Genomic DNA, 24,804 nt, shown 5'->3' with positions numbered 1-24,804 from the left:
AATTACAACATTTCGACAGAAATTTGAAATATATAAGCACGAGAATTGGTTGATGTACTGCACGAGAAAAATCATGTAATTACTCATCAATAACATACAGGAGAGAATTTTGTGATACCTTTTCACAATTATGCAGAAGCAAAGCGCACAAATCACGAGCAAAAATTATTCATTTGAATTCTGCAAATGTCACTGTGCGTTCGGTCAAAGAAGCCCTGTTTAATGAAAAAAATTTATATTTTTTTTTTGCTTCGTTTTGTTTTCCTCTTTGTTTTCAGTTTCTAAACCTGTCTGAACAATTTGTCACCTTATTCAGCACTGAATTAACACTTTTTTGTACTGCATTACCTACAAACTGTATTGCACTCAGCCAATCGGAACGAAGAAATTTCTCAAGTTTGTTATTGACATCACTGTAACTTACCAACATAATTATATAGCAGCTGTGTATCTAATGACACCACAGTCGAGAGTCTTTTTGTCGTCATTTTTCCGACTTAAGATCGAAAATGGAGGAGGAAATCTAGTACCATTACATACGGATTTGGAAAACAGAAGCCGAGGGGTTGTAGCGTTCGAGTCTTGTTTTATACTGCTGATTATTCTGGCAGCTTTCCTCGGTAACCTTGTCTTGATTTTGGCGATATTTAGAAATCCAGGTCTTCGAACTGTGACAAACATGTTTTTGGTTTGTTTGTCAGTGGCTGATATACTCACAGCATCATTGGTTATGCCATTCACAGCTTCTATCTTCAGTGACGCGGTTTGTATATCCCAAGGAATTTTCGCAATTTGCCCTTTGTGGATCTCACTTCATATGGTGACTCTGATGGCTGTTAATCGGTATTTCTGTGTTATTAAACCAGGACTTTATCGGAAATTGTTCACCAAAAGGTTTACCATCGCAGTGATTTGTGCAGTTATCTTTGCGCCCTTGATTCTGACCATTTCACCACTTTTCGGTGGCTTATTTACTTACATCTTTCGCCCACGAAAAGCTTCTTGCTTCTTGACCTTTGATCCGGATAAAAGAATTGAAAACAAGGTCTTTATTCTTTCCTTGCTGTTCGTTTGCACAATCCTGCCCATGGTTCTTATCACTGTATGCTATTACAAAGTTTTCCGCATGGTGAAAGAGCATGTAATGGCCGCGAGAAACACTATCCGTTCGCAGCAGTCTAGGAGTTTGAGCTCAGAAGAGCTTCGAATGACAAAAATGCTTCTTGTCCTCGTCGTTACGTTCGTAATCTGCTGGCCTCCTGTTATAACAGTGGATTTCATAAATGCAGTACTGGGTACAGGCAGCCTTCGACGAGGAGCCTATGTAGCCTACACCTCATTTGTATATCTCAGTAGTTGGACTGTTGCAAACGGCATGCATTGTAACACTAGTAAGTGTAAGGAGCTAGTTATGAGTAAGAAAGGCAATTCAACAGTCTACCCAATGTCTCACAATATCAAACAATATAATAACATTTCTTTATTGGGCGTCACATTTCAAGGTAATTGTAAGTTCAGCATGCATGTCAAGGCCAAGCTCCATGAAGCCAACACGTATTTATTTGTCAGCAGAAGCCTGCGTCAAGGAGGATATACACAAGATGAAATAGACCACCTCTTTAATTCAATTGTGATCCCTAAGTTATTATACGGTTTTTCAGTTTATGCTGCAAGTGTTTCCAAACTTACTGTTATACAAAGGTTTTTAAAAAGATGCTATAAGAGGCGCTATACGTCGGTCAATTGCAACATATATGAACTTTTGGAGAAAAGCGACAGACACCTTTTTTATAACCTCAAGCATGATGACCATCCATTAAAAAGCCTTCTTCCAAGGTACAAAGACTATATTGTAAACACTCGAAGGAAATCCATTGTCAGGCCCAACATTAACACTGAACGTTTTAAACATAGCTTTTTTTAATAGATTAATTTTTAAATATAGTCTAGCTGTGTAAACACCCCATATGTATTTCTGATCATTTTTATTCGATTTAATCATTGTAATTTTTCCCATCAATATATATTTTTACTGTAACATTAGATATGCAATTTTATCGGATAGTTTTTTAATAAAGACGAATTTATTTATTTATATTATTTATTTAGTAGTTGTATCAACCCGATAGTTTGTTTAACACTTACTCGCAGGACTCGCAGAGAGGCAAAGAAAATTCCCTCTTTAAAAAGAACTTGGCAGGTAGCAGATGTCGAGCTGTAAATCGATATCTGTTACGTCATTATCTTTTTCCTTTTTCCTTTTTTTCTTTTCAACCCTTGAAGGACTCAGACCTGTACGAACGGAAACCAACCTCGATGAAGCACAAAGCAGCTCGTAGGAAATATCCCTCGTCCTATGAAAAATGGATTAAATTAACTGTTTTCCGCTCAGGATTATTATTAATAGAAAATTGTCGCTGAGTGAGACTTGATTTTCCAATGGAAAGCAAATTAAAACTATTGTATGAGATCAGACATGCAACAATCTTTAATTAACATAAATCTCAATTTCTTTTGTAGCTTATTTTTCTTTTAGTCATGTTCTTTCTATAACGCTTTTAGAACATTAGTTTGAACGATTTAGCTAGAAAACTACGACTTGCGATACCTAAGAACGAGGATTTTAACTTTCGTGGAAAAGAACAATACCAGGGAAGAGAATTTAATATAATTTAGACGATAATTATGCTGGAGCGTAAAAACACAATTTCGAAGTGGGTCCCAAAACATCTAGGTGAAACAAAATTAAAATGAGACGACAGTTTAAACTAAACCGAAATATTGCTCAAATGATGTGGTTCAGCCAGCTGTAATACACTCCAAATCGGGAACTTACCTGTACGTATCATTTCGGAAATGATTCCGTGGTCAAGTTGCTTTCAATTTAAGGGTTTTAAACTAATTTAGAAGCGATGGTGAAGCTGAAAACTTTTCAGGGTGACCCCTTTCTCAACAACATCACTGCAGTTTCCGCCGTAAAATTCCCTTTTCCGGATAAAACTAGGTAAACAATCTTCTAAATCTTAGCCCAACCGAGAAAATGAAGAGGGTATAGAAGTAAATAGACTTGATATCGAGCAACATTCACTTGGAAGGGTTCTAATTGCATCGTCCTCATCAAGCATTTACAGGAGCTCAAAAGACAGTCAATACCTAAGTTAGAATAATTTGGATATATCAACAAAGTTGAAATGGTAAATTGGCCACCGTAACGATTACAAAAGCTGACGTTTCGAGCGTTAGCCCTTCGTCGGAGCGAATACCCAACTTAGCCTTGTTATTGAGTTACTCTTAACGAGGTCGTCATGAGTGCTTGAGGGTAACTCCGATTCTATGCCAAAAATGGATCGAATGCGACGGTCTCTAAGAGGTAGGAATCTTCGTTTGTCTTATATAACTTAGCCCTGGCCCACAGCGTTATACTTTTGTTTTCCGACTAAGAGTCATTTCCATTTACTTTATAGGGTTAATGATTCTTTGAAAAATATTAAATTTATGTTAAAACGCATTATGTCATTTCCATTTTGAAATGTATTGATTTATGTTACTGGAGAAAGCTATTAACAAAGTTGATCGAGGTCTGGTCTAAAAGTTCAAAAGCCTTTGTTTGATATCTTTAAACACGTTACAACCTCAGTGCTTGTATACTGAGAGTCATTAGCATCGGCCGAAACTGGAATATAAACAGATGAAAATATGATGGCATAAACAGTATTTGAAATGACACAAAACATTTATTGTTAAATGTTATCTTTATTGACACGTTGAAATTGTACGCTGATGTTTTCATAAAACTCAATTTTCCTAGCGATAAAAACCAGCTTGAAGATAATACATTGCAATTAGTTTCAAAATGCTGCTTTTCCAGTTCATGAATAATATTCCCTAAATAAGATTTTCGTCTATTTTATCACTGTTTTCTTCTGTCAGAACAGAATTCCTTGTAGTGATTGAGTTCCCAAATTTGTCGTTATCTTGTTTTTTACCACAAAAAAATCGCTTAAAAGCTCGTCTATAGTCCGATTTGTAAAATGAATAAATTAAAGGGTCGGCTAAAGCATTTCCAACTAGTGAAAAAAGGGAGACGTGGAGAAATGCAATTGGAATTATGTGGGAATACCCTAATGCGGAAAACACGTTGATAATTATCAAAGGTAGCCAACAAACTGCAAAGGTTCCTCCTACAAGAGCAAAAACTTTGGCTGCTTTCACTTCAGTGGAAATGGTAATTGACCGTCTCTTTCGCATTGATCGCCCTGATTGTCTGTCGGGCGGGACTTTGTGTTCAAACCGTGCGTTTGTTTCATGCATTTCAATCATTTGTTTTACTTGACGTCGCGTGGCACCAAAAATCCTTCCATACGCCCAGCAGATAAACCCTGAACACAGGGTGACCAGAGCAACCAAGACTCCTTGGTAAATACGTCCTGCCAGTAATTTAACACCGTTCCGATACTCCCAGAAAATTGGTATGATCGCCAATAATAAAGGTATGGTCCACACCAAGGCCAAGATTTTGTAAACGATCGCACGTGTTATCACTGACCTGTACATGAGGGGGTTGAGAACGGCTTGGTACCTGTCCCAAGTTATGCCACAGAAATTAAAAAGATATGCAAACAGTATGTAGGCAATAATATAGGGACTGACTGCCAGACCAGCTAGATATGTCGGGAGGAAGACGGTGGCCACCATGAGATCGCTTATCGCCAGGCTGACAATGAAAGTATTTGTTATCGTTCGAAGGGTACGAAACCGGCAGAAAAGTATACAAACAAGGCCATTTGAAACCAACACAGCGAAGCCTATTACTGTCAGAGGGACGCTGTAATCCAAGCCGAGTTCAGGCGAATCTTCACCGGTTTTGTTGGCCTCCTTCTTAAAGGTACCAGTCAAATTTCTTTCACATGACTGATTTTTCTCCATTAGTTCCACTATTCCAGCCACGTTAACGAGATTTATCTTGAACTAATCTCCTGTATAGCGAGAGTTTTGATCTGATCAAACACAGAGGTAGCTATAAATTATATTATTGTGCTTGTTCGATGCTGTGGTCTTGAAGTGCTGTAGAGCGCAAGATTTTTCGCGATGACTGTTTAGACTCGTGTCAAGTTCGTGTCTGAACTAAGTGAAAACAAATATTCCCCTTCATCTTTATCAGGAAAACACGTTTTGTACTGTAAACATGCTTTAATTTTGTTTCAAAGTATATGTTAATTTGTGGCGCAAGCCTTTCGTTAATTAAAGCTTATTTCAATTTCATCCAATAGTAATGTCCATTTACAGAGCAGCCTTTGACGCGTTGCTATTTTCTTTTGTCCTATTCTTCTTTCATTTTCAACAGCTGGAAGACATTGCCCTCAAAATGTTTCCTTTCCTTTTATTATCACAGAAACAACCATCAATACAAAACGCGTTTTCAGCAGATAAATACGAGTTTCTATTTTGCCAGGCCGTGTCAAATCAGTAAGCATCACGCTGTGCGCAGTTACCGAGGTGTAATACATCTGCGATAGATTTTGTTTTCTGCATCAACTGGCCTTAAAAAGAAAATAAATTCAATTTGGACATTGCTAATACAAATAGATGGGTCGAATGATGATAGTCAGTGATAATCCTTTTATCTCCTGCTTCATCTGAGTCGATTGATGATAACTATGACAACTAAATACTCTGGGAGTTCCTTTCAATGCCTGTGTGCTTGTAAGTTGAATAATATAGCTTTTTCATTGCGGCTTTTATCGCTCGCTATTAATACATTACATTATGAATAAATGAATTTAAAGATCAAGCAAAGAGCCGTCATGATAAGAAATAGTACGTAAAATTTACGTTTGCGTTGAAAACCAAACATCTTTACACTATTGGGGACAAAATAAAAACAAAGAGAGAAAATTACCAAAAATGATTAATCACACCAAATACTTAATCACAATTTTCTTTCATAAGGCAAAAAAGGAATGATCGTATTTCAAATTTCGAAAAAAAGCTTTGCTACTGATAAATATGTGATACAATTTTGGACTCAGTAAAAGCTCAAATCCTTTACTTAAAATGAACCTCGTAGAGTGAGTGCGTGAGTGGAATCACTAAGTTAAGGCTTTGAGATCGTATGATATTATTTAAATCCATTAGAACCATGCGGATTCTAAATTCGACCAGTGTATACTCCCTAATGAAGCAAACGAGCCGAATACTTGATCTTTAATGCCATTCATTAGTTTAAAAAAGCATACAAGTCATTAGCAAGAAATAGCGATTATTGTACCAGTGAGTATTTAGCAGACAACAGCATTTTCTTCCCCTTTTATTTGCAGCTTGTGAGTCAAAAACTATTTCAGTAAAATGTCTTAACTGCTCTTTTATTGAAAAAGAAATAACAAATAATGAATTTGAAGCGGAAGATAACGCTAATCGTGTTTTTAATCTGCAATTTGGCTGTAGGTTTTACGCATAGTGCATTAGGGACCTACTGTAAAACCATCATGACTCCAACGAACCAGATATTATCTATTTTTCCTGTTCTAAAATTGATGAATACGCGGATAATTCAATAAGCAAAACAATATTTCTAATCATGGTCCTAAATACTTCTGCCAAAAAGGACCACTAATTAATTTTCAGTTTTTCAGTTTTACAGGTAAAAACTTAAAAATTAAAAAAAATTAAAGATTGAAAATATTTTAGGTATCACGAATAACTGGCGCTGAATTGGATATAGGATTTCGTTTTTCAAGGATAAGGCCTTATCCGGCATGGGGGGTCAATATTTGTCTTAAAAAACAAACAAGGAACAGCCTTCGGTATAAATTATTTTCCAAAAATTGTCTCAGCCTAGTAAGAGTTTCTGTTTGAAATCTTTTAATCCTTTTTGGAATCCTCAATTGCTTTCCTTCTCTGGGACTTGAGTTTGATCTGGAAATAGCTTGGATCTATTTGAAGATCAAGATTTATTTCAGTGAGCGTTCCAAGTAGCTAACAAAAATGGAATAATGATGATAATGAGCCTGGGTATTTTTAACTCAATCATGAGGCTCCTTCTGACTTTGGAAATTCAGATCTTTTGTCTTTATTCCGTATGATTATGAAAGCTGCCATGAATCGTTCAAGGTATTTGTGGATGTTTGATGACCTTCCCATTCAATAAGACATTTATTCTGACGGGGAATCATTCTTAAGCTGTAAATGAAATAATTTTGTCAAAAATCGGCCATTTTACACGTACGCTGTGAAAACTTATTCCTTTTTTCGTAAGCAATAGAGGCTCCGTTTGAAATGCAGAAAAGTAACATCGCTAAAATTGAAACCTTAAATCGTGTAAAATTAATTGAATATATTTAATGTACTCCTTAACTCTTGCACTTGCCAGAATATACCATCAAGAACCTACATGATTTTCTTTCTTAGTGAAAATCTTTTCTTTTCACAAATCTCTCAGCTCAGTTGCAATGCTGCTCACGGTCTTTACGCTCTTTCATTCCTTCCGATGTATCTGAAGGTGTTTTATAATTTGGTACTCAAAGATAACGAGACGGTTTCCAATTTATTCGCAGTATTAGCAAGTGAGCCCTTTTCCGGCCGTTTCCCTTTTCCTTAGCTGATTTCCCTGGTATCTGATGATTAGGAATGTAAGCTAAGCTGTTTCATTTTGTGTGAAACATTTGTTTCTTGGGAGCATCCAGCGACTTACAATTTTGTCAGTTGCAGCACGGATGGACGTCACTATTCGCGCATGATGACGGTCAAGCTTTAAATTCTCTTTTGGAAAAAAGGTCTTAATTTTTCGAAAATAAGTAACATCGTAATAACCGTAGTTGTCCCGGTTAGAATAAAATTTTAACTTCAATAGAACCATACTTTTGGCCTTCATTGTGCTTGGAGAGCATCCCATTCTTTCGAAACCTGATCGGTTCATACTAAGAGGAAGGTAAAAGTAATGAACCCCAGCGGCAAAACACATAGAGCAGGCGCATTCCTTGTATTGTAACTTGGTATTTAGTTAGCAGACCATTGCCGTGTCCTGTCACCGGTTTTTTCTACCTATTTGTTCAATTTTTTGTTTGCCTTTTTTGTTTTTTAAGAGTAAAATTCAATTTATAAGTTTATGCTTTTTTTCGTTTTGCTTGGAGGAGATTTTGTTTGATTTTGTTCGATTTTTTTTTATCGCGCAGGATAAAATTGTTAGGATAAAAATAAAAAAAAAGACATAGTATGCATGAATTATCTTTCGTCCGCGGGTTAGAGAAAAAACAACAAACTGAACTTTTCACATTACTGTCATTTTTGAAAAATTTTGGTTTAATTGCATCAACATAACATTGCGGCAGCCTTCTAAAATCTACACTGAAAATACTGAAACCAATCATATTTATAAATAATGACTAAACCTAAAAATGTACAAATGATACCTGGTGACCAGTATTTAGTATGTTCTTAATTACTAAGATTACCCTGGCAACAGATCGTTAGGATTCAATTACGCATCATGCTTCATAAAAAACCATTAGGGTGAATAGTTCTTTACCCCTGGTTATAATTTCAGTGTACAACTTAAAATATTCATTAAGGTTGATATCCCTCGTCAGTTAAGAATCAAGTTAGGACTGCTATTAAATATTCATAACCCCATGATGTGATGAATTCTACTCGCATTTGGATTGATCCTTATATTCAATCTGAGCAGTTTAGAAATACATTCATCAAGCTTGCTTACCTTACTAAACTGTAAATGTCCGCCAATATTATTAACAAGTTCATGAAAGGATTTTTGCCTTTTTTGAGTAGCTAGTTTGATTTGCAAAAGCAGGAGTAAATATATAGTAGTTTGAATTCAGATCACCCGAAAGATGCAACAGAGGATATCGAGTCCTGATGCGTGGAAAATTATCCCTCATTAACTTTTGATATCGGTCTATTATTTAATTCAATCATAAAAGCCATTCTTTAAAGCCATATCTCTTGTGTTATTCTGATATTAAGGTTTTAATGACATAGTGTAGGATTCATTTTGCATGGCCGGTCGATTAATCAACATGATGACAATTGAATAAATTCGTTTTTGTACATATAGTATTAAATAAGATGGATTCTTCTTTCCCCATTGATTATAAGTATTCACTGGCTAATCTGTGTTTTCATTAGAAGCGGCTTTAACTTGCAGCTCCACTCCATTTATACACGCTTGGTTTGGTTCATCTAACTCCTCATCTGTTTTTCCACTTGGTCTTGTTCGCTCTGAGACTGGTTCATGTTTACTCGCTGGCACACAGACATGACGGATCTCACGCCGGAAATACCTGTTCATACCAGCGTAAATGAATGGATTTATGGTGGAAGAGAAAAACACTAAGAAACTGACGAACAAAGCCACGTTTCTTGGTAGACTCTTAACGAGTTTGAAGCGAAACAGAAGAGCCAGAACCCATAACGGGATCCAACAAAATGCAAACACAATTACTACGACAAATAGGGACATGCTGATCTTCAACTCACGCCTAGAGATTTTCGCTCGAGAGAAATTGTCACTGCTGCCTTCTAACGACGGCATTACATTCTTGTTATGAAGTTTGATGGTTTGGAAAATCTTGTAATAGCAGAATGATGTAATAACAATGGGAGCCACAACAAAAACTGGGATAACGATGCTGTAATGAACGATTTTCTGCGTTTCTTTGAGATGAGTCGTGGAGCAAACTGCGTATCCAGGAACAAATCGGATGGCCTGGTTTCCCCCGAAAACCTGTATCAAGATGTACGCGATCACAACACACCACACGGCGATGATCCAAATTTTGCTTTTTCTCAAGGAAAAAAGTCTGGGATACATTTTTGTCCTCACAATTCTCACGTATCGGTTGAAAGCCGTTAAAGTCATCAGACTAGGTGAGACATATATGTTCAGTACGACAAAAAAACCCTGAATGTTACAATAAAAATCACCGAACCGCCAATCTCCTGTAATCAAGACCGCGGATGAGATTGGCATCACAAATATGGCTGAGCTGAGATCACCAACAGCTAAAGCAACGATGTAAAGATTGGTAGTGGTTCGGAGACTCTTACTGCGAAACACAGTCCAACATATGAGAAAATTACCGACTAACGACACCACATTCAGAATGATCAGACTGCTGGCCTCCGCAACAATTACTCCATTTTTTCTGTCTCCAAGACTAGACGACATAGCGAGTGCTTGGATGCAGTGGATGAGGATGAAAATTCTTCGAAGCTTCTTGCCCTAAACGAAAAAAACAATCAGAGAGAAACATTGAGATTCGTGCATCGCTCAAATGATGCGAAGTGATATGCGATTTGCTTTCATGGGCACGATTTGACTGACATTACAAATATATTAAATGTGAAGTTGCTGATATGATGTCAAAGCCTTTCTTCACTACAATTAATTATTTACCTAAACTAAACAAGCAAATTCAGCTGCCTCTAGAAAGTTGACAATCAGTCTTGCCTCCAGCCAGAACGAGAAAGTGACCATTAAATCTGTATGAATATTATGTCACAATTTTGTTTTTCGCGTTTATCATATTTTGAATGAAACCTTTTCCCTAAGCAATTTTCATTGTAATGTTTTTCACTCCAATGCTTACGATAGAACACAAAGACATTGATTAGAGGTCTTCTTTCACAGGTTTTTTTTCTTTTGTTTTTGTTTTCTTCACATGGAATAATTGCGTTTTTCACTCATAAGAAAGCTCTCCCAAACATCTTGTTTGACTTATAATTGGGGTTGTAGAAGAGGAGCGATTCTTAATATATTATGCAAATTCAAAATCTTCTTCAAAGATAACAAAAAACTGAAGTGAAACCTTATGATAGCAAACAGAAACAGACAATTCATACCAAGAGCCAATTCTACTATTCCAGAACAATCGAAATTTGTGCGCTTCAAGGAAGTAATAATTTCATTTTTACTAGATGGTATAAGTTTACAAAGGCTAAAACGGATTTCTGAACGAGTAATTTTATCAGACACAGAAAAAGACAAACTAATTAAAGAGTCAACTGTGCGATTCCAGAAAGATTGAAACATCTGTACATCAAGAAAGTCTGTAATCATTTTATTTTGACTAGGTGGCGTGTAATTTACATGAGGTGTAACTTGTTTAAACAAGTTTAAACTTGTCTAAAGAAATCATTTTGTCAGATTATTCGTTGAATGTTGAACACTAAGAAATAGCAAAGCACAATCAGTAAACACAATGGGAGACAAAGCATAATGAAAACAATTTTCTTAGAACTCAACGCCTAAGTTCTTTTACAACTTTTATTTTACCAGTTGTCCTTGGGTTATAATTTTGAAAGGAGCCAAAATAGTTACTTCCCAAATGGAAACTGGTAGTCAGAAAACGAAGGTGCTATTTATAACCAGCAGCTCAAATAACATCTTTAAAAATTTCAGCCAAAACTAAAGGTGATTGAAGTCAACCTGGGAAATATCAATTTCATGAAGAATTTCATCGAATACACTTGATATGTGTTATAAAATGTTTCAGTTAAATCTCATTTAACTACGGCATAAACAAAATTTCTGTTTATCATTTCTATTTTAATTCTGAGGTCCTTCTCCTTCGGTAATTATCGCCTCCACCCTTCGTGGGGAGGCTCATCTCACTTTTTGTCCCGCCAGTACGTGATGATGAAATGATAAAAATCGTACCTTGACGTCTTGGTCATTTTCTGGCCTCAAAGAGCCATTAAAATAAGTTGTCAAGGTTTTCGTTATAATGTAATCGCAATTACAGCCATAACCTAATAGTGGACTACATAAGTAACCTATTACACTTAGCACAGGTCACGTAGCTTAATAAATACAAACAGAAATGCTTTTCCTAATAACGTCCAAGATCATTTTTAGAGATTTTTATGGTACTGAGGCTACCACAATCAAGAACTCTCTGAATCATTAACATTCTTAAAAGTAAACAGGCGCCTTCTCTCTAGGTCAGAAATGTCTCAACGCGTTGACTACAACGAACTTCATTAAGTTTATATAACAGCGTGTTGTTTAAAAATACTAAATTTTCAAAGCTGAACATTTTAGATGTTCAAAGTAGACCAAGCCAGAAATAGATACTAAAAAGAAAGCATTACCTTCGTGAAATGTTGAGTTTACACCGTGACCACGGGCTCTTTCGGTTAGAATTAATAGCAGGATATCAGAGGTCTAGTTGAAACCACAAAGATTTCAACAATGTTCCACCGAAACCAAAAGGCTGCAATATTGAAAAATTTACCAAAATAGAAAACAACAGATACCACTGATCAAAGCCGCGAATTAACTCGACAACAACGAAAAACTCACCCCTAACTTAAGGTCACTTAATATCGGAATGTGACCTTCAATGAATTTATTAATTTTACCTCTCTTGAGTCTTGAGAAAGATTGCACATACGTAAGCTATGTGACAGAAGCCTTTTTAACGTGAAATGAACAACTAGTGGCCGCCTTCAATTACTGAGAACCCAGAATAAAAGTAACTGATCGCCTACACTGTTCCTTACCAATGTGCTTCACATTATTGTCCCTTAAAAAAATTCATCTGTAGAATCTATCTCCCTTGTAACAGAGTGATCTGACTCATTACAGTTAAGCATTCGTCCCTACATGAGGGATGATTCAATGGCTGATTTAAAAAACTGGTGCAGTAAGCGCAAAGAGGTTTGTGTTCCAATAAAAATTCTGATGGCTTCAACCAATTCCCAAAATAGTTCTCTGGAAACATCATTTGCTAAGTTTGTTATGACTACTTACAAAGTTATTCTTTGAGGCCAAATGGAAAACTACTTACTTTCTGCTCTAACGTATTTTGTCACGAAACCCAAGCAAAAAGCTGTGCCTTAGCTGGCTTTGTTTTCATCGCTCAGTATTTTATGATTAATCGTCAAACATGCGCAAAAAAACTAACTAATATATATGCTTCAATTTTATACTTGTTGGCCTTTAGAAGAGAGCCTTTTGACGTCATGAAGGCACGTTGTCATTACAATTTCGACATCCTTCCAAACGACTTACCTTTCTCTATTACTTGCCTTTTGTTAAAGTTGTAACCGTAGAATGTTCTTGTAGAAGACAATGCCTTTTATCCAACTCTACACATCACATGTAGTGTTCAATGCACCAAATTTAGCACCTATTGATGAAGAACAAATGTGCGGAGGCCAGTTGAGATAGAAAAAAACTAATGAATAATTCTTACATATTGCCGCACGGTATTCTGACACTTCCTCAATTTTTTCTTTTTTTCTCTTTTTTTTTTAGCAGTTTTACATGTAGCTTTAACGTGATCCGATTTACTTCGAGTCCTGGGCTGCGAAGTTTCATTCTACGAAAGAGGAAAAACACCTGCTCATCATAACCTTGCCGTAAACTTTCCCCAAAGACAGATTCCATATCATAATAATTGAATGTAGTGAAGACAAAATATGAGAAATAGGGAAAAGACTTTATAAATATCATTGTAGTTACTAATTTGTACACTAAACCATGATGGTATGCTTTAAGCAAGAACTTGAATTCTTGGGTGGGTCTTGTATTCTGATAATGACGTAACGTAAGCTCTGCATCATGCTTAAACAGATTGTGTTTGTATTCTTATCAGGAATATGCGTAGGCACGCGTAGGAAGAACGGATCACGCATCAGTGGCACGAACCACTCATCACGGATAGTGGATTACGGATCACGTATCCCGAGGCACGAACAGTTACCATCTATCACTTATCACGCTTATTTTTTCAATAGGAGACCTATTGCATTTCAAGAAAAATATAAACATTCAGTTTTCTGAGCGTCCACATTTACAAAGGCTTTTACGCTGAAAGCAATAAAGATTTTGTATATCAGATACGAGTATATCCCACTTTAAGTTTTAAAAGAAAAACCATTGTACGATAAATAGTGCACAGTTCATTGAAACTGTTTCAGTTGAAAAATATTTGGCCTAATGTGGCTTTGTAATTCGCACAAGGTTCAACTCCCATCAATTAGGGGATATATCCATGGTGCACTCATTAAATATGGTAAATTTTCTAGAATCATAACACCGTGAGGTTCATGTTAATTATAATTTCGAGAGTTATCATTGACATTTTCTGCACCATATGATTTTTTCGCGATCGAAAAACCTAAAGAAAAAACTATGCATTGAGTAAAATCAATCATTGAAAATAATGTTGAGTGAAACTTAATTTTGAAGCCTGAAGTTTGAGAATAAAGCATTTTGCCCCTGTCCGTCGATTATTTCAGCTGTTCGTTGAAAAGTAATGAAGGCTTAAAAAATATCTTGAAAAGAGCGATTATTTTAGATTTACATAGAACTATAAAGGTGGGACATATCCCTAGTCAATCTACTTTTTTATGAAATGATATTTTCTTCTCTCATTCAGCCATGTTTTGATCAATTTTACAATCTTACAACCTCCAACAATATCACTCTTGCAAAAGTTTAGTATTTTGTCGGTAACAAATACACGTAACAGCTGTTGCATAAACCAGGGAGAATGATAAAACCAAGATTTTTTGGCTGGATGTACTACGCAGTACAAATTGGTCATATGTTTTGGTCATAATATAAGGATGCACGGATCTTAAAGACTTTGGGTAGTTAATAACAACTTTGAATGTAATTTTTGTTTAAAAAAGTTACCTCTTATTTCACGGTTACATAATTAATATTTTTTCAGAATTAGAGCAGAGTCTGCGACCTTGATAATTACATGTTTCCTTACCTTTTTAAAGTTATCTTCAAACCTTGGTAAGCCTTGATCAGTTCCTAAACCTTACGCGGAGCAATTGGAAGTTCCCCGCAGTTGCTCAGTGCTTTGCTTCAAACCCATCACGAGAGTTATGAATAATTAACTTATGTTGCCAGATTAACATAAAAAACACATTATCTTTCGATTATAAATCAATATCCATTGAGTTTAATTTTATATTGCAGGCGAGGAAACACAAAAAGAACTAGTTAAATCTATCTGATCCATCACAGTTATTTCATTTGGGTTAAACATGATTTTTTCAAGTAAATTGAAGTTTTGATTCCCACAAAGCCATCCATAAAACAGTGATGTAAAACTCTGTGTATTATGTACATAATTATGTAACATCAATCCTCGCTCTGTACGTGACTATGGAGACCATTACTTTAAATATCTTAACCACATGAGTTCTTTGTCTTGTGAACTTCTTGCACAAATTTAAATGACAATGGGGACAAATATTGATAAACCTTACGAGGAATAAGTCTTAAAAAGACACAAATGAGTTTTTATTCATTGTGCCTAAAATAGTAAATCGTGGGCGACTTGTCAAGTAAAGGACAAACATCAAAAGTGCAAAGCCAGCTGTCGGGAACAATTTGAGGGGCATTTTTAAGGGTGATGTTGAAGATAGATCCCGGGGGTTCGATAATAATATTCTCTTAAGAATTAAGGTAAAGAGGAGCCGCTCTCCGTCTTTGGTTTTTGATAGTGATTGGTCAGTTTAATTTAATGTCGCCAATAAGATCAATGTATTACGAGGTCGAATAAGCTTGAACTATTTGGAATTTCTATATTAATTCAGTGTTGTCCATTATCTATTTCATGTCGTAAACAAATCCTGGAGACGAAAATGGCCAAAAATGACCTCTGATTTAAGTTTACTCTCTTTTCAGGTAATCCTTAGTCCGATCTTCAAAAATAGCTTCAACATGCCTTATCCACCGCTATAAGGTCAATACTTACTATCGATCAATACCATGCCTTATCCACTGCTATAAGGTCAATACTTACTATCGATCAATACCAGAGGGCAGAATTTAAGTTTTATCCTTTGCAGCTTTCTTCAAACGTCACGCTGAACTGTGCCTCTCTCGATCGCCACTCAGTCGCAGTGTGGTTTTAGCCCATAGATGGCGCTATGATTGTCATTAAAGTTACATTTTCTTAGATTCGATATGACGCAGCAGTGAAAGCACCTACAAAAATAAGTTTTATGAAGAGAAGAAGGTCTGAAATTGTGGCCGGGCTCGTTATCAGTTAGACTTGGCTCCAATCAAGAGATTCCCAGTGTCTGATGACTTTGCTACTGCTGTTTGTGGTTTACTGATGATTACTCTGAACAAACAAACAAACAAACGTACTTCAACTTCATTGAAAGATGGGGAACTGTAAGTCAGTTAGGAACATAAGAAATCATTAGGGATCAGTTGTTATTTATACCAAACAGAGTATAAAGGTGGACTATAGAAAACTGACTGTCAATGAGAAAAGATTACTAGAATAATACAGAGCCTCGGGGGGAGGGGGGAGGGGGGAGGGGGGAGGGGGAGGGGGATCAGGGAAATGTTATTGAAACACAATCAAAATCCTATAGCCCCTAAAAAGAATAATTTATCATATTTAAGATATTAGGAAGTGTTAAGGCTATTCATTTTTGCCTTTTTTTTTTTTACGATAGAGAAAGAAAGAAATTGTATCTCTTTTGAAACATCATAAAACCTGGAAACAGATCATTAAGGGTTATAATGGCATTTCTGACTCGACAAGTCGCACAGCGTTCTAACTATTATAAGTAGAATCATAATTTGACAGACCCAACGAAGCTATTGATGGCATGGTTTATTATAATATGAAACTCGGCTGTTTTTTTCTGAAATAATAAATACTGATTTTCATTTAATTTTTGCACATTGTAGTTGAAGTGGAGTTGGGAGAGGTTATCGAGCGTTCCAAAGAAAGCCAAACAGAATTTATAAAACACGCCATCCAAAATGTAAGTAGCTACGGAACCTGCCTTTTTTCGCTGCAATTACAATAATCTCGGGATTTCCGACCCTCTCGCCAGAGAAGCATATAAACGTTGTACGCTATAATATACGCCTAAGGCTTGAACTAACTCTTTCGGGCACAATAAGCATCTCAAGTGGATATTTTAAAGTCACAATTGCAGAAATTACGTCTAATCTCCCCACGGAGAGTGGGGTGGGGCTGACACCATCTGAACCAAGAAGTGAAGCTGAGAATTGAGATATTGTTTATTTGTTTTCTCTTAGTTTAAGGGTTCTGTGTTACCTTCGGGATCTCTTGCTGGCTTCTCCGGATCACTGACAGTTAACATGGACAAATTCCGTGAACAGATCACGCAGGAAGATAAATTTGGGAAACACAAAATCGTTCTGACATCTGGAGGGATGGACATGCCTGAGCCAATAGGATTAAAGCTTGTTCCTGTGTACGAGTCCCTCAACAGAAAATTTTACCAATTGTCGGATGCAGGATCTGGGTCAGTGTACAAACATACGGAATCACTTTTGAGGTCCAGAAAGAATAATTTGGTACAAATCCTGAAGGAACATCCGCGGCTGGAGGGTGCCAATGCACCAATTAGTAAATAAAGATATCTTAATCCGCCAGCTCAAAATCGTGAGGGGTTCTCCTCTGCAAGGAAACTTCCTGAATTTGCCGTGTGGACTCAATCTCCTAAATTATCATTGGAAATCTAAGTAGTGGACGCTCATATTCAAATTAATACTTTTTTGATAACACGAGTGAAAAAACATAACATCGTTCTTTTTCTTCATAGTCAATTAGGTTCATTGTCTCCATTTTTTTTCAAAACTGGCCAATATTCGAATTTTACAACGCAAAAAGAAACAAATTTTGATCTGGCCCTGAAAAGTGTGCCGGAAATTATGACAAAATGTTAATGCATCAAGATAACTTCTGTAATTATTAAAGAACTTTTTGTACCTGTCTGATTTTCTCATCGTTTTTCCCTTTCCTTTTTTATTTTTTTTTTTGGTTTTTTACTTTTTCTTTCTTCTCATAGATCCCCCGGTAGTTATACCGCTGACCTGGCCCCAGGGAACCTATGGCCTTCCCATGACCACCCACGGCTGTCCTAAAGAAGCTTGTTTCACATGGCATCATGGGTATCGTTATCGTGAAAACGAGATTGATAACAGCTGGTCTTTTCCCTACCACCTGGCGGGTAAAAGGAGTATTTGGACGAACCAAAAGGCGTACTGTGTCAAGACCAAGGCCCAGGGGCCCGTTTCTCGAAAGTCCCGGCAACTTAACGGACCCGTAAAGCTGTTCTGTTTTCATTCAAGATGGGAATTTCAAAAGTTTTGAAAATAATAAAATAAAACTGTCAGCTAAAGAAACAAAATGGACTAATTTGTGAGCTAGAATCTGCTCTTCTATCCTTTAAATTTTGATTTGAAAACTTGGCTTCGGGCCCGTTCAGTTACCGGGACTTTCGAGAAACGGACCCCAGGACACAAAATATGACGTAACTTGGTCACCAGGACAATATTGTCTCTTCAAGAAAGGAGACTGTCCGGAAGGTTTGTTTTTGTTAACAAAATAATTATTAATAATTATTAATAATTATTAATAATTATAAGCAGAACAACTTTAATATTGTTTGTAATCAAAAAAGCATAAATTCGTATGCCGTTTAGCTTTTCAAACCAGAGATCACTTGTTAACACCATTGTTATTGAGATTAATTAAATTATCTATATCTGAGCCTGCTAAGAGAAATAGAGAGTAAAGAAATGGAATATGATGATAAAACTGGCCTTCAAGTTTCCTACCCTCAGTTTGTTGATAAATATGAATTTTAAAGAGTTGAACTTTTTAAAGAAAATAAGGTACTTATGATCATTTTACCGCACAACCAAATCTGACACGAGAAGATTATTCGTCATTCATATCTCGTTTGAACTATTTTCAAGTTTTGTTTATAGAATAAGAAAGATGGTACATTCGTCTATATTTTCAAGTACTGTACTCTGGTCTACTCATTTTTCTGTAAACCTGATATTTCATTCATCTCTTAAGCATATACATGATACTTTGATATTTTCGACAGGTTTCAAAACTGGTTTCATTCGCTGGGACGATGAAAATAACGATAACAACAACAATTTCAGGGGAGCAATGCCTATAGCAAGTTTGTCAAAAACATTCTAATTGAGTACTGCGGCCGCACGGATGGACACGCTGAAAACGACATCATCCTGCCCACCGACACGCCGTTCGTGTTTTTCAATTCGAACTCTCATCAGTGTCAGCATGTACAGGGCATGCGTTGGAAGAAGGAATGGTTCTAGTGGGATACCAAAGGACTGGTCTTTCTCTGGAAACGAAAAACTGGGATCTGTTCCGTATTAGGAAGTCGGGAGGAATATCAAGTTGTATGATTGTTATTATTACCGGTAAACTGAACCGAGGCTGCTTGCTTGCTAGTTGGTAATGATGATGATGAAACTTTATTAAGGTGTCTAAAGAAACCTCCTAGCTTAGGTTAGAAACCTGTGCTTATTAGGGGACACAACATAAATAAATATAAATTAAGGTAAAAATATCTAAATATATGCTCAAGTATAAATGATATCGGTATTTACAGTATGACAAATGTATCTATGAATTACAAAGATGACAGCACTTGCATCCATTATCCATTAGTGTAACTAAATCTGATGTACGTATTTTGTTTTTGAAACATTTTAAGGTGGTAACTTTTCTCAAGTCTGGGGATAATTCTCCCCAGAGATTGGGCCCTCAATGGCGGAGGGAGTGCCTGGCATATGTTACCGTATTGTACCTGGCAACGGAGAAATCAGACTGCCTTAGGCTATAGTTAGATCTATGCGTAATAAAAATGTCACTAATATAGGAGGGACATAGATTGTTCTTGGCTTTATACATTAAAACGCAAATGTCTTGTAATCTCCTGTTCTGCAAACTAGGGAGTTCTGCTCTTTTTAGAAGTTCAGGATAACTAGCATTGCTCCTAAAGACAGCACGCAGCACGCAGCACGCAGCATGCAGCACGCAGGCCCCTTTCTTGCATCCGCTCGATTTTACGAGAATCACTGGCTCGGCAAAAGTGCCACATAAGGTGGCAATATGTAAGGTGCGGCAGTATTGCTGTTTTGAACGCGCCTCACAAAATAGTTCTTAAAGATCTTCAAAGAAGCTCCGCCTTCTATATCAGGTGGTATGTAAGTACAAAAGGAAAAAAAGACACCTTGGAACCGTAACTAGAGCGTCTCAAAAAGGGTTTGACGTAGATCCAACAGGAGTGGTGCCAGATAAAAGATGTGTGCTTTGTGGGTTGGTACAACTTTGTAGGTTAAAGCAGGTTTATATAAAGCAGGTTTATATAACAGGTACAAAATGGATGTTGGACGGCAAACAAACTGACGTAGCACGCAATTTTCAGGATTTCAAGATAGATCAATTTTATTTCCCCCTTTTTTCCTCATCAAGATTTTTCTTTGTTCTGTTCCGTTTATAATTCTGGGAACTGTAAAGCAAATGGCTCTCAGAAATCTGATCTTTCTTCGCTGAATTCCGAATTATTACGAAAGATATCGAAATATTGCTGGTGTGCAATTGTTGCAGAGCAGTGGAGTTAAAATGATTTTTTTCACATATCCGACATCCATGCAGTACTTTACTTTTTTCCACAAAGTGTATATATCCATCCTTATCTGTTTCTATATGTCCATTCCTAAATCTTTTTTAGATTTTCTAAAATTATCGTGACAAGGAACATGCAGTAACGCAACTTTTGATTACCCAATGATGTCTCGACTGATGTGTTGGGGGAATCCCCGAAAGTTGATGCTGTCATAAATACAGTATTCGGGGAAAAATAAACTTATGTTTGCATTTTATCCTTATAATTAATACCATTTCATCGCCAACGAAGCATTTTTTTCACAGCTTCAATCGGCAACTGTTTTCGCTGATGCATCCTCTTTAATTTAGAATCGAGAATCAAACTTGTAAGCTTTGTGTGAAACCGGCAAAGGGATTTGAATCGTAATAATTCACCGACTGGTTCCGCACCGAACAGGAAAATTTCTGATGCAATATATTCGCATTCCTTTTCTTTAGAAAAGGAGAGGTCTCGAGGGGCTTCAATCATTTCTGGTCGGTATAAACGTAACAAGGAAATTCTGGTAGAACCATGGCAATGAATCTTCTAGGTATCCGAGTTGTTCGTGGCGAAGATTGGCAATGGGGAAACCAAGATGGAGGAGAAGGTTTTGTAGGGACAGTAGTTCAAGTCGGACGAGACAAGAAGTCGCCTAGTACAGCACAGCTTGTTTACGTACAGTGGGATTGTGGAGCGAGGGCGAACTATAGGGCTGGATTCCAAGGGAAACACGATCTTCGTGTACTCTGCCTCACAAATGGCGGTAAGTGATCATGCCGATTTACGTTTCTTACTATTTATCATGCGTTGAGTGGAAAACATTTGCCCTGATTCAACCAAACAACTATAGTGGTGAATTATCTTCCTTAAACAATCATGATATAAAATGCAATTTCAGCACTTCTTTTAGGAAGCAGATTGTGTAACACATAAGCAGACACATCGTGGTATAAAATGCAGTCTCAGCACTTCTTTTAGAAAGCGAATGTTGCAACAATTTCAGTGAATTAACACAGTAGCAGGTTTGACGGACATGCGGTTGACCAGAAAAAAATCATTGGATTTTCAACTGAAGTTGAAATCCCTGGACAAACTGACTTGAAACTTAAAAAGCGATCCTTGTTTCAAATTTAATACTTTATTAGTAAATGCTTTCCTTGCAAAATTGTGAGTCGTTGGACTTTTAACTATCGCCTTTCATAAACTTACAGACAGAATTCCAAATCTCTGACCACGTTGTTTGTTTGACAAGCTTTATATAGCATCACTGCTTAGTATGCAGATTTCTCACGCATAAAGCTGCTTTTAGCCACCAAAAGACCTGAAAGCTATTGTTCAAGAGTGACCTCAGATGACCTTGGCACAGATATTTTAAGGCTTCCTTGTTTTCCGGAAATTTCAACTTGTCACTGATTAAGGCTTGCGAACGCTACCGGGAAAGTAAAACAAGCAACGTGAAGGTCTTACTTTACGTTGGATTCTGCCAACAACTCAATTGATTTAAAACTCAAAGAAGCTTTTTATATAAATAAGATCAAACCTGAGCTTCACAAATAATTACAGCATTATAACACTTTTCTAGCATTTTAGTTCACACCTTTAATTTCATGTGTGTTGTCACGCTGTAATTAGCACCCACCTTTTGTATTACATCATACTGTAAATATTTTATTCATCTACTTGTCTGTTATATAATTACTCACGTTCAGTTACTCATTGATCGAAAATGGCATAAGCATGCCAAAACATGTCTCTAAAAAAAGTCGTATATTTCTTGCAATATTTATCCTACTTGCTACTACTACGAACTTTCAGCGTAGTTTCAAGCATTATTAATTCACGAGTCTCACTCTTCGTGTTAGTAAAAAAAAAAAATTTACATAGCCTGGTAAACGCCTGGTCCGCATCGCAGCTGTTCTTCGGGATGATTTGAATATATCAACAAAGTTGAAATGGTAAATTGGACACCGTTACGTTTCGAGCGTTAGCTCTTCTTCGGAGCCCTTCGTCATTCGCTCCGACGAAGGGCTAACGCTCGAAACGTCAGCTTTTATAACCGTAACCGTGTTTACGAACCTGGTTGCTTAGAGTGAAGAGAAAAGACCCTCCTGTGTCGAAACATTCTTACCTCTGCAGTCAGCACTTTTCTGAAGATTTTTTTAAGCGTTGTGTGAGAGGAAAACGATATCTGAAAAGTGGATCTGTTCTTACAAGATTCAGTTTTTCACCGGAGGAAAAGCCAAAGCGGAAAGCTCCTGTTGATCGCTCAGCTGCAGGGGAGACAAAAACAAAGCACGAAGTCAAAGATGAAGTTCTACTGAACTCCCAGTCTAACTCTATCGATAATTTAGCAGATTTAGAATCTGTTGATATTCCATCTCAAGAAGATGGATTTCCAAGTTTCATTACTGATAAAGCTAAGGCGGCTAAAAGCAAAGAAGAACTTTTAATCGAACAACTTAAAAAAAGGGAAGAAGAAGTGAGGCGCTTGAAAGAATGTCTCCAGGTTCAGAGGAAGGAACTCGAAGAAGAACTTATTGAAAAAATTAAACTGGACTTGAACAAGAAAGGGAGCTTAGGAAAGAGTTGGAAAGTATGCTCCAACAAAGTCTCTTTAACACTGATAATATCAAGAGTAATTCAAAGTTGTTGCGATTCTATACTGGCTTTCCAAACTATGAATTTTTCCGCAGTCCTTAGCTTTTTAAGCAGTCTTTATTGCCTTCATTATCTGCCGATTTTCTCTCAGTAAAGTAATTCATCATGTTCTCAATTGTGAACGGTGGAAATTCAGCACTCTGGATGGGACACCAGTTTGCAGCTTGTGGAAACTCTTACGGAGTGTTCGGACAACTCGTGCTGGACGAGGAAACATCATCATTATTTCTTGAGTCAGATGCTAAGTGTTTCCAACTTTCGGTGAAATTTTTTTCCCATCCATTTTTTATGTACGCTTAAAAGAGAGAAAAAAATACTGTTATTGCTGTACGAATATTAGGCAGGAGGAACGATCGTACATCCTACCGCTCAGCTTTGCATTAGTTCGCGTTTGTTGGCGTCACTCGAAGCACTACCATCTTTTTGCTGTTCCTACACGGTATGAAAGCCACGTTCTCAGCCTAGGCTTGGTTAAATGACGAGGACAGTTTCCACTGAGTAATTGTAGCTTTTCTTCTTGTGAGAAAAATGAAAAATCTGGACGGGAACTCGTAATTATTTTTCTCGAATTTTCCTCACTAGGCGCTTGCTTTCTCCTGAAAGATTGACCCGAAAGCTTCGCTTTCGCGTAATCTGTAACTAATACCGTTGTAGCGTGGGCTCGACTGTAATAACAGCTATTTACCATTTCAATTTTGTTGATATATTCAAATTATTTCGTTATCCCCACCGACGCAGCGCCAAACAGTTTCTTTAGAAACTATCAGCCTTTGTTCTTCGGGATGCCAATCATCGCTTCCTTCACCCCTCCTCTAAGAAAAAGAAAAGGGTGCGGAAGGTAGTATAGAAAATTTAGCAACATTATGAAATAGGCTGAAAGAATGAATAATAAACAGTTCAAATGAACGAAATAGCAGAGCAGATGTAGAGCAACAGACCTACTTGTTCTTTACGCATTGGGCCACTAGAATTCGTCGCACAAACTCGTGTAGCCTCCAGACACCTTTCTCAATTTTCTTTAGCCGTCGCCGAAACATATGCGGCAGTTTTTGAAAATCAGTGAAACATTTTTGTTATTTTCGGATATCTTCGAAACGTGTTTTGGTTAGCAAGGTCCGGTAAAGGTTATTATGCACTAGGGACCTAACTGTTATGCGAACAACCACTGCCGGTGAATCTATGAATATCATATCCTTGCATTACAGATTAATATATCGAGATGAAAGTGTTCATCACAGCTGTGAACACTGCTTAGGCACGAATGAAAATAAAGTCTGAAAACATTCCAGCTTGTCAATTGGATCCGGCTCCCGTACTGGCCTGAAGTTTTTTTGGCCTTATTCTTCAGTCATTAGTGCTTATGCAGTAATATGCGAATATTGCTCTAATCTTCCGAGGTACACCATTCCGTTCGTTAACGTAAGGTATCTCGCTAATTCGTAGTCTGTTTGCCTCTTCTATTAGATGCGAAGCATCTGGGTGTTAGCTGCGATGGTTGTAAAGAAGATCCTATGATTGGACTGCGCTGGCATTGTTTAGATTGTCCTAACTATGATCTGTGTAGCAAATGTTACATGAACGATGTCCATGATCTCAATCATCGCTTTGAACGAATCGACAAAAGTCGTACAAAAGGGTAAGTTTTCAGTGGCCTTTGTGACCTTCTAAACCCATCTATGTTAAAACTGTTCC

The 24,804-nt window shown here is 37.0% G+C and overlaps 4 protein-coding genes and 2 pseudogenes across 7 annotated transcripts in view; 3 read left to right on the top strand and 3 right to left on the bottom strand.

The window, feature by feature from the left end:
• The window catches only part of LOC148740617 (uncharacterized), a 1,045,961-nt pseudogene that overhangs the window by 608,564 nt on the left and 412,593 nt on the right, over nt 1-24,804 (bottom strand).
• On the top strand, nt 455-2,089 carry LOC111341839 (beta-1 adrenergic receptor-like). The gene has a single exon (XM_022948863.2). The coding sequence runs from the start codon at nt 455-457 to the stop codon at nt 1,922-1,924; it is 1,470 nt and encodes a 489-aa protein (XP_022804598.2). The 3' UTR covers nt 1,925-2,089.
• LOC111341838 (beta-2 adrenergic receptor-like) lies at nt 3,699-5,635 on the bottom strand. Its single transcript, XM_022948862.2, has one exon. It carries the CDS (start codon nt 4,924-4,926, stop codon nt 3,886-3,888), a length of 1,041 nt encoding a protein of 346 aa, XP_022804597.1. The 5' UTR covers nt 4,927-5,635; the 3' UTR covers nt 3,699-3,885.
• LOC111341835 (melatonin receptor type 1A-like) lies at nt 8,264-14,870 on the bottom strand. 3 transcript variants are annotated; one of them, XM_088750388.1, is made up of 4 exons: nt 14,745-14,870; nt 13,031-13,148; nt 12,109-12,230; nt 8,264-10,237 (listed from the first exon to the last, which is right to left on the bottom strand). In XM_088750388.1, exon 4 carries the CDS (start codon nt 10,181-10,183, stop codon nt 9,122-9,124), a length of 1,062 nt encoding a protein of 353 aa, XP_088606514.1. In that variant the 5' UTR covers nt 10,184-10,237; nt 12,109-12,230; nt 13,031-13,148; nt 14,745-14,870; the 3' UTR covers nt 8,264-9,121. The 3 variants fall into 3 exon arrangements, with proteins under 3 accessions (XP_088606514.1, XP_022804594.1, XP_088606515.1); XM_022948859.2 differs by lacking the exon at nt 12,109-12,230; XM_088750389.1 differs by lacking the exons at nt 12,109-12,230; nt 13,031-13,148; nt 14,745-14,870 and adding an exon at nt 12,807-13,010.
• On the top strand, nt 14,733-19,226 carry LOC148740634 (uncharacterized; annotated as a pseudogene).
• The window catches only part of LOC111319372 (uncharacterized), a 35,451-nt gene continuing 31,321 nt past the window's right edge, over nt 20,675-24,804 (top strand). For both annotated transcript variants that reach the window (XM_088748817.1, XM_088748816.1), the window contains exons 1-2: nt 20,675-21,217; nt 24,577-24,748. In XM_088748817.1, the coding sequence (XP_088604943.1) occupies nt 20,986-21,217; nt 24,577-24,748 (404 nt within the window). In that variant the 5' untranslated portion in view covers nt 20,675-20,985. The remainder of the gene's footprint in view (nt 21,218-24,576; nt 24,749-24,804) is intronic.

Source organism: Stylophora pistillata, chromosome 2 (assembly GCF_964205215.1).
Source record: "Stylophora pistillata chromosome 2, jaStyPist1.2, whole genome shotgun sequence".
NCBI classification, from domain to species: domain Eukaryota; kingdom Metazoa; phylum Cnidaria; class Anthozoa; order Scleractinia; family Pocilloporidae; genus Stylophora; species Stylophora pistillata.
This window is presented reverse-complemented; position numbering and strand designations above follow the sequence as displayed.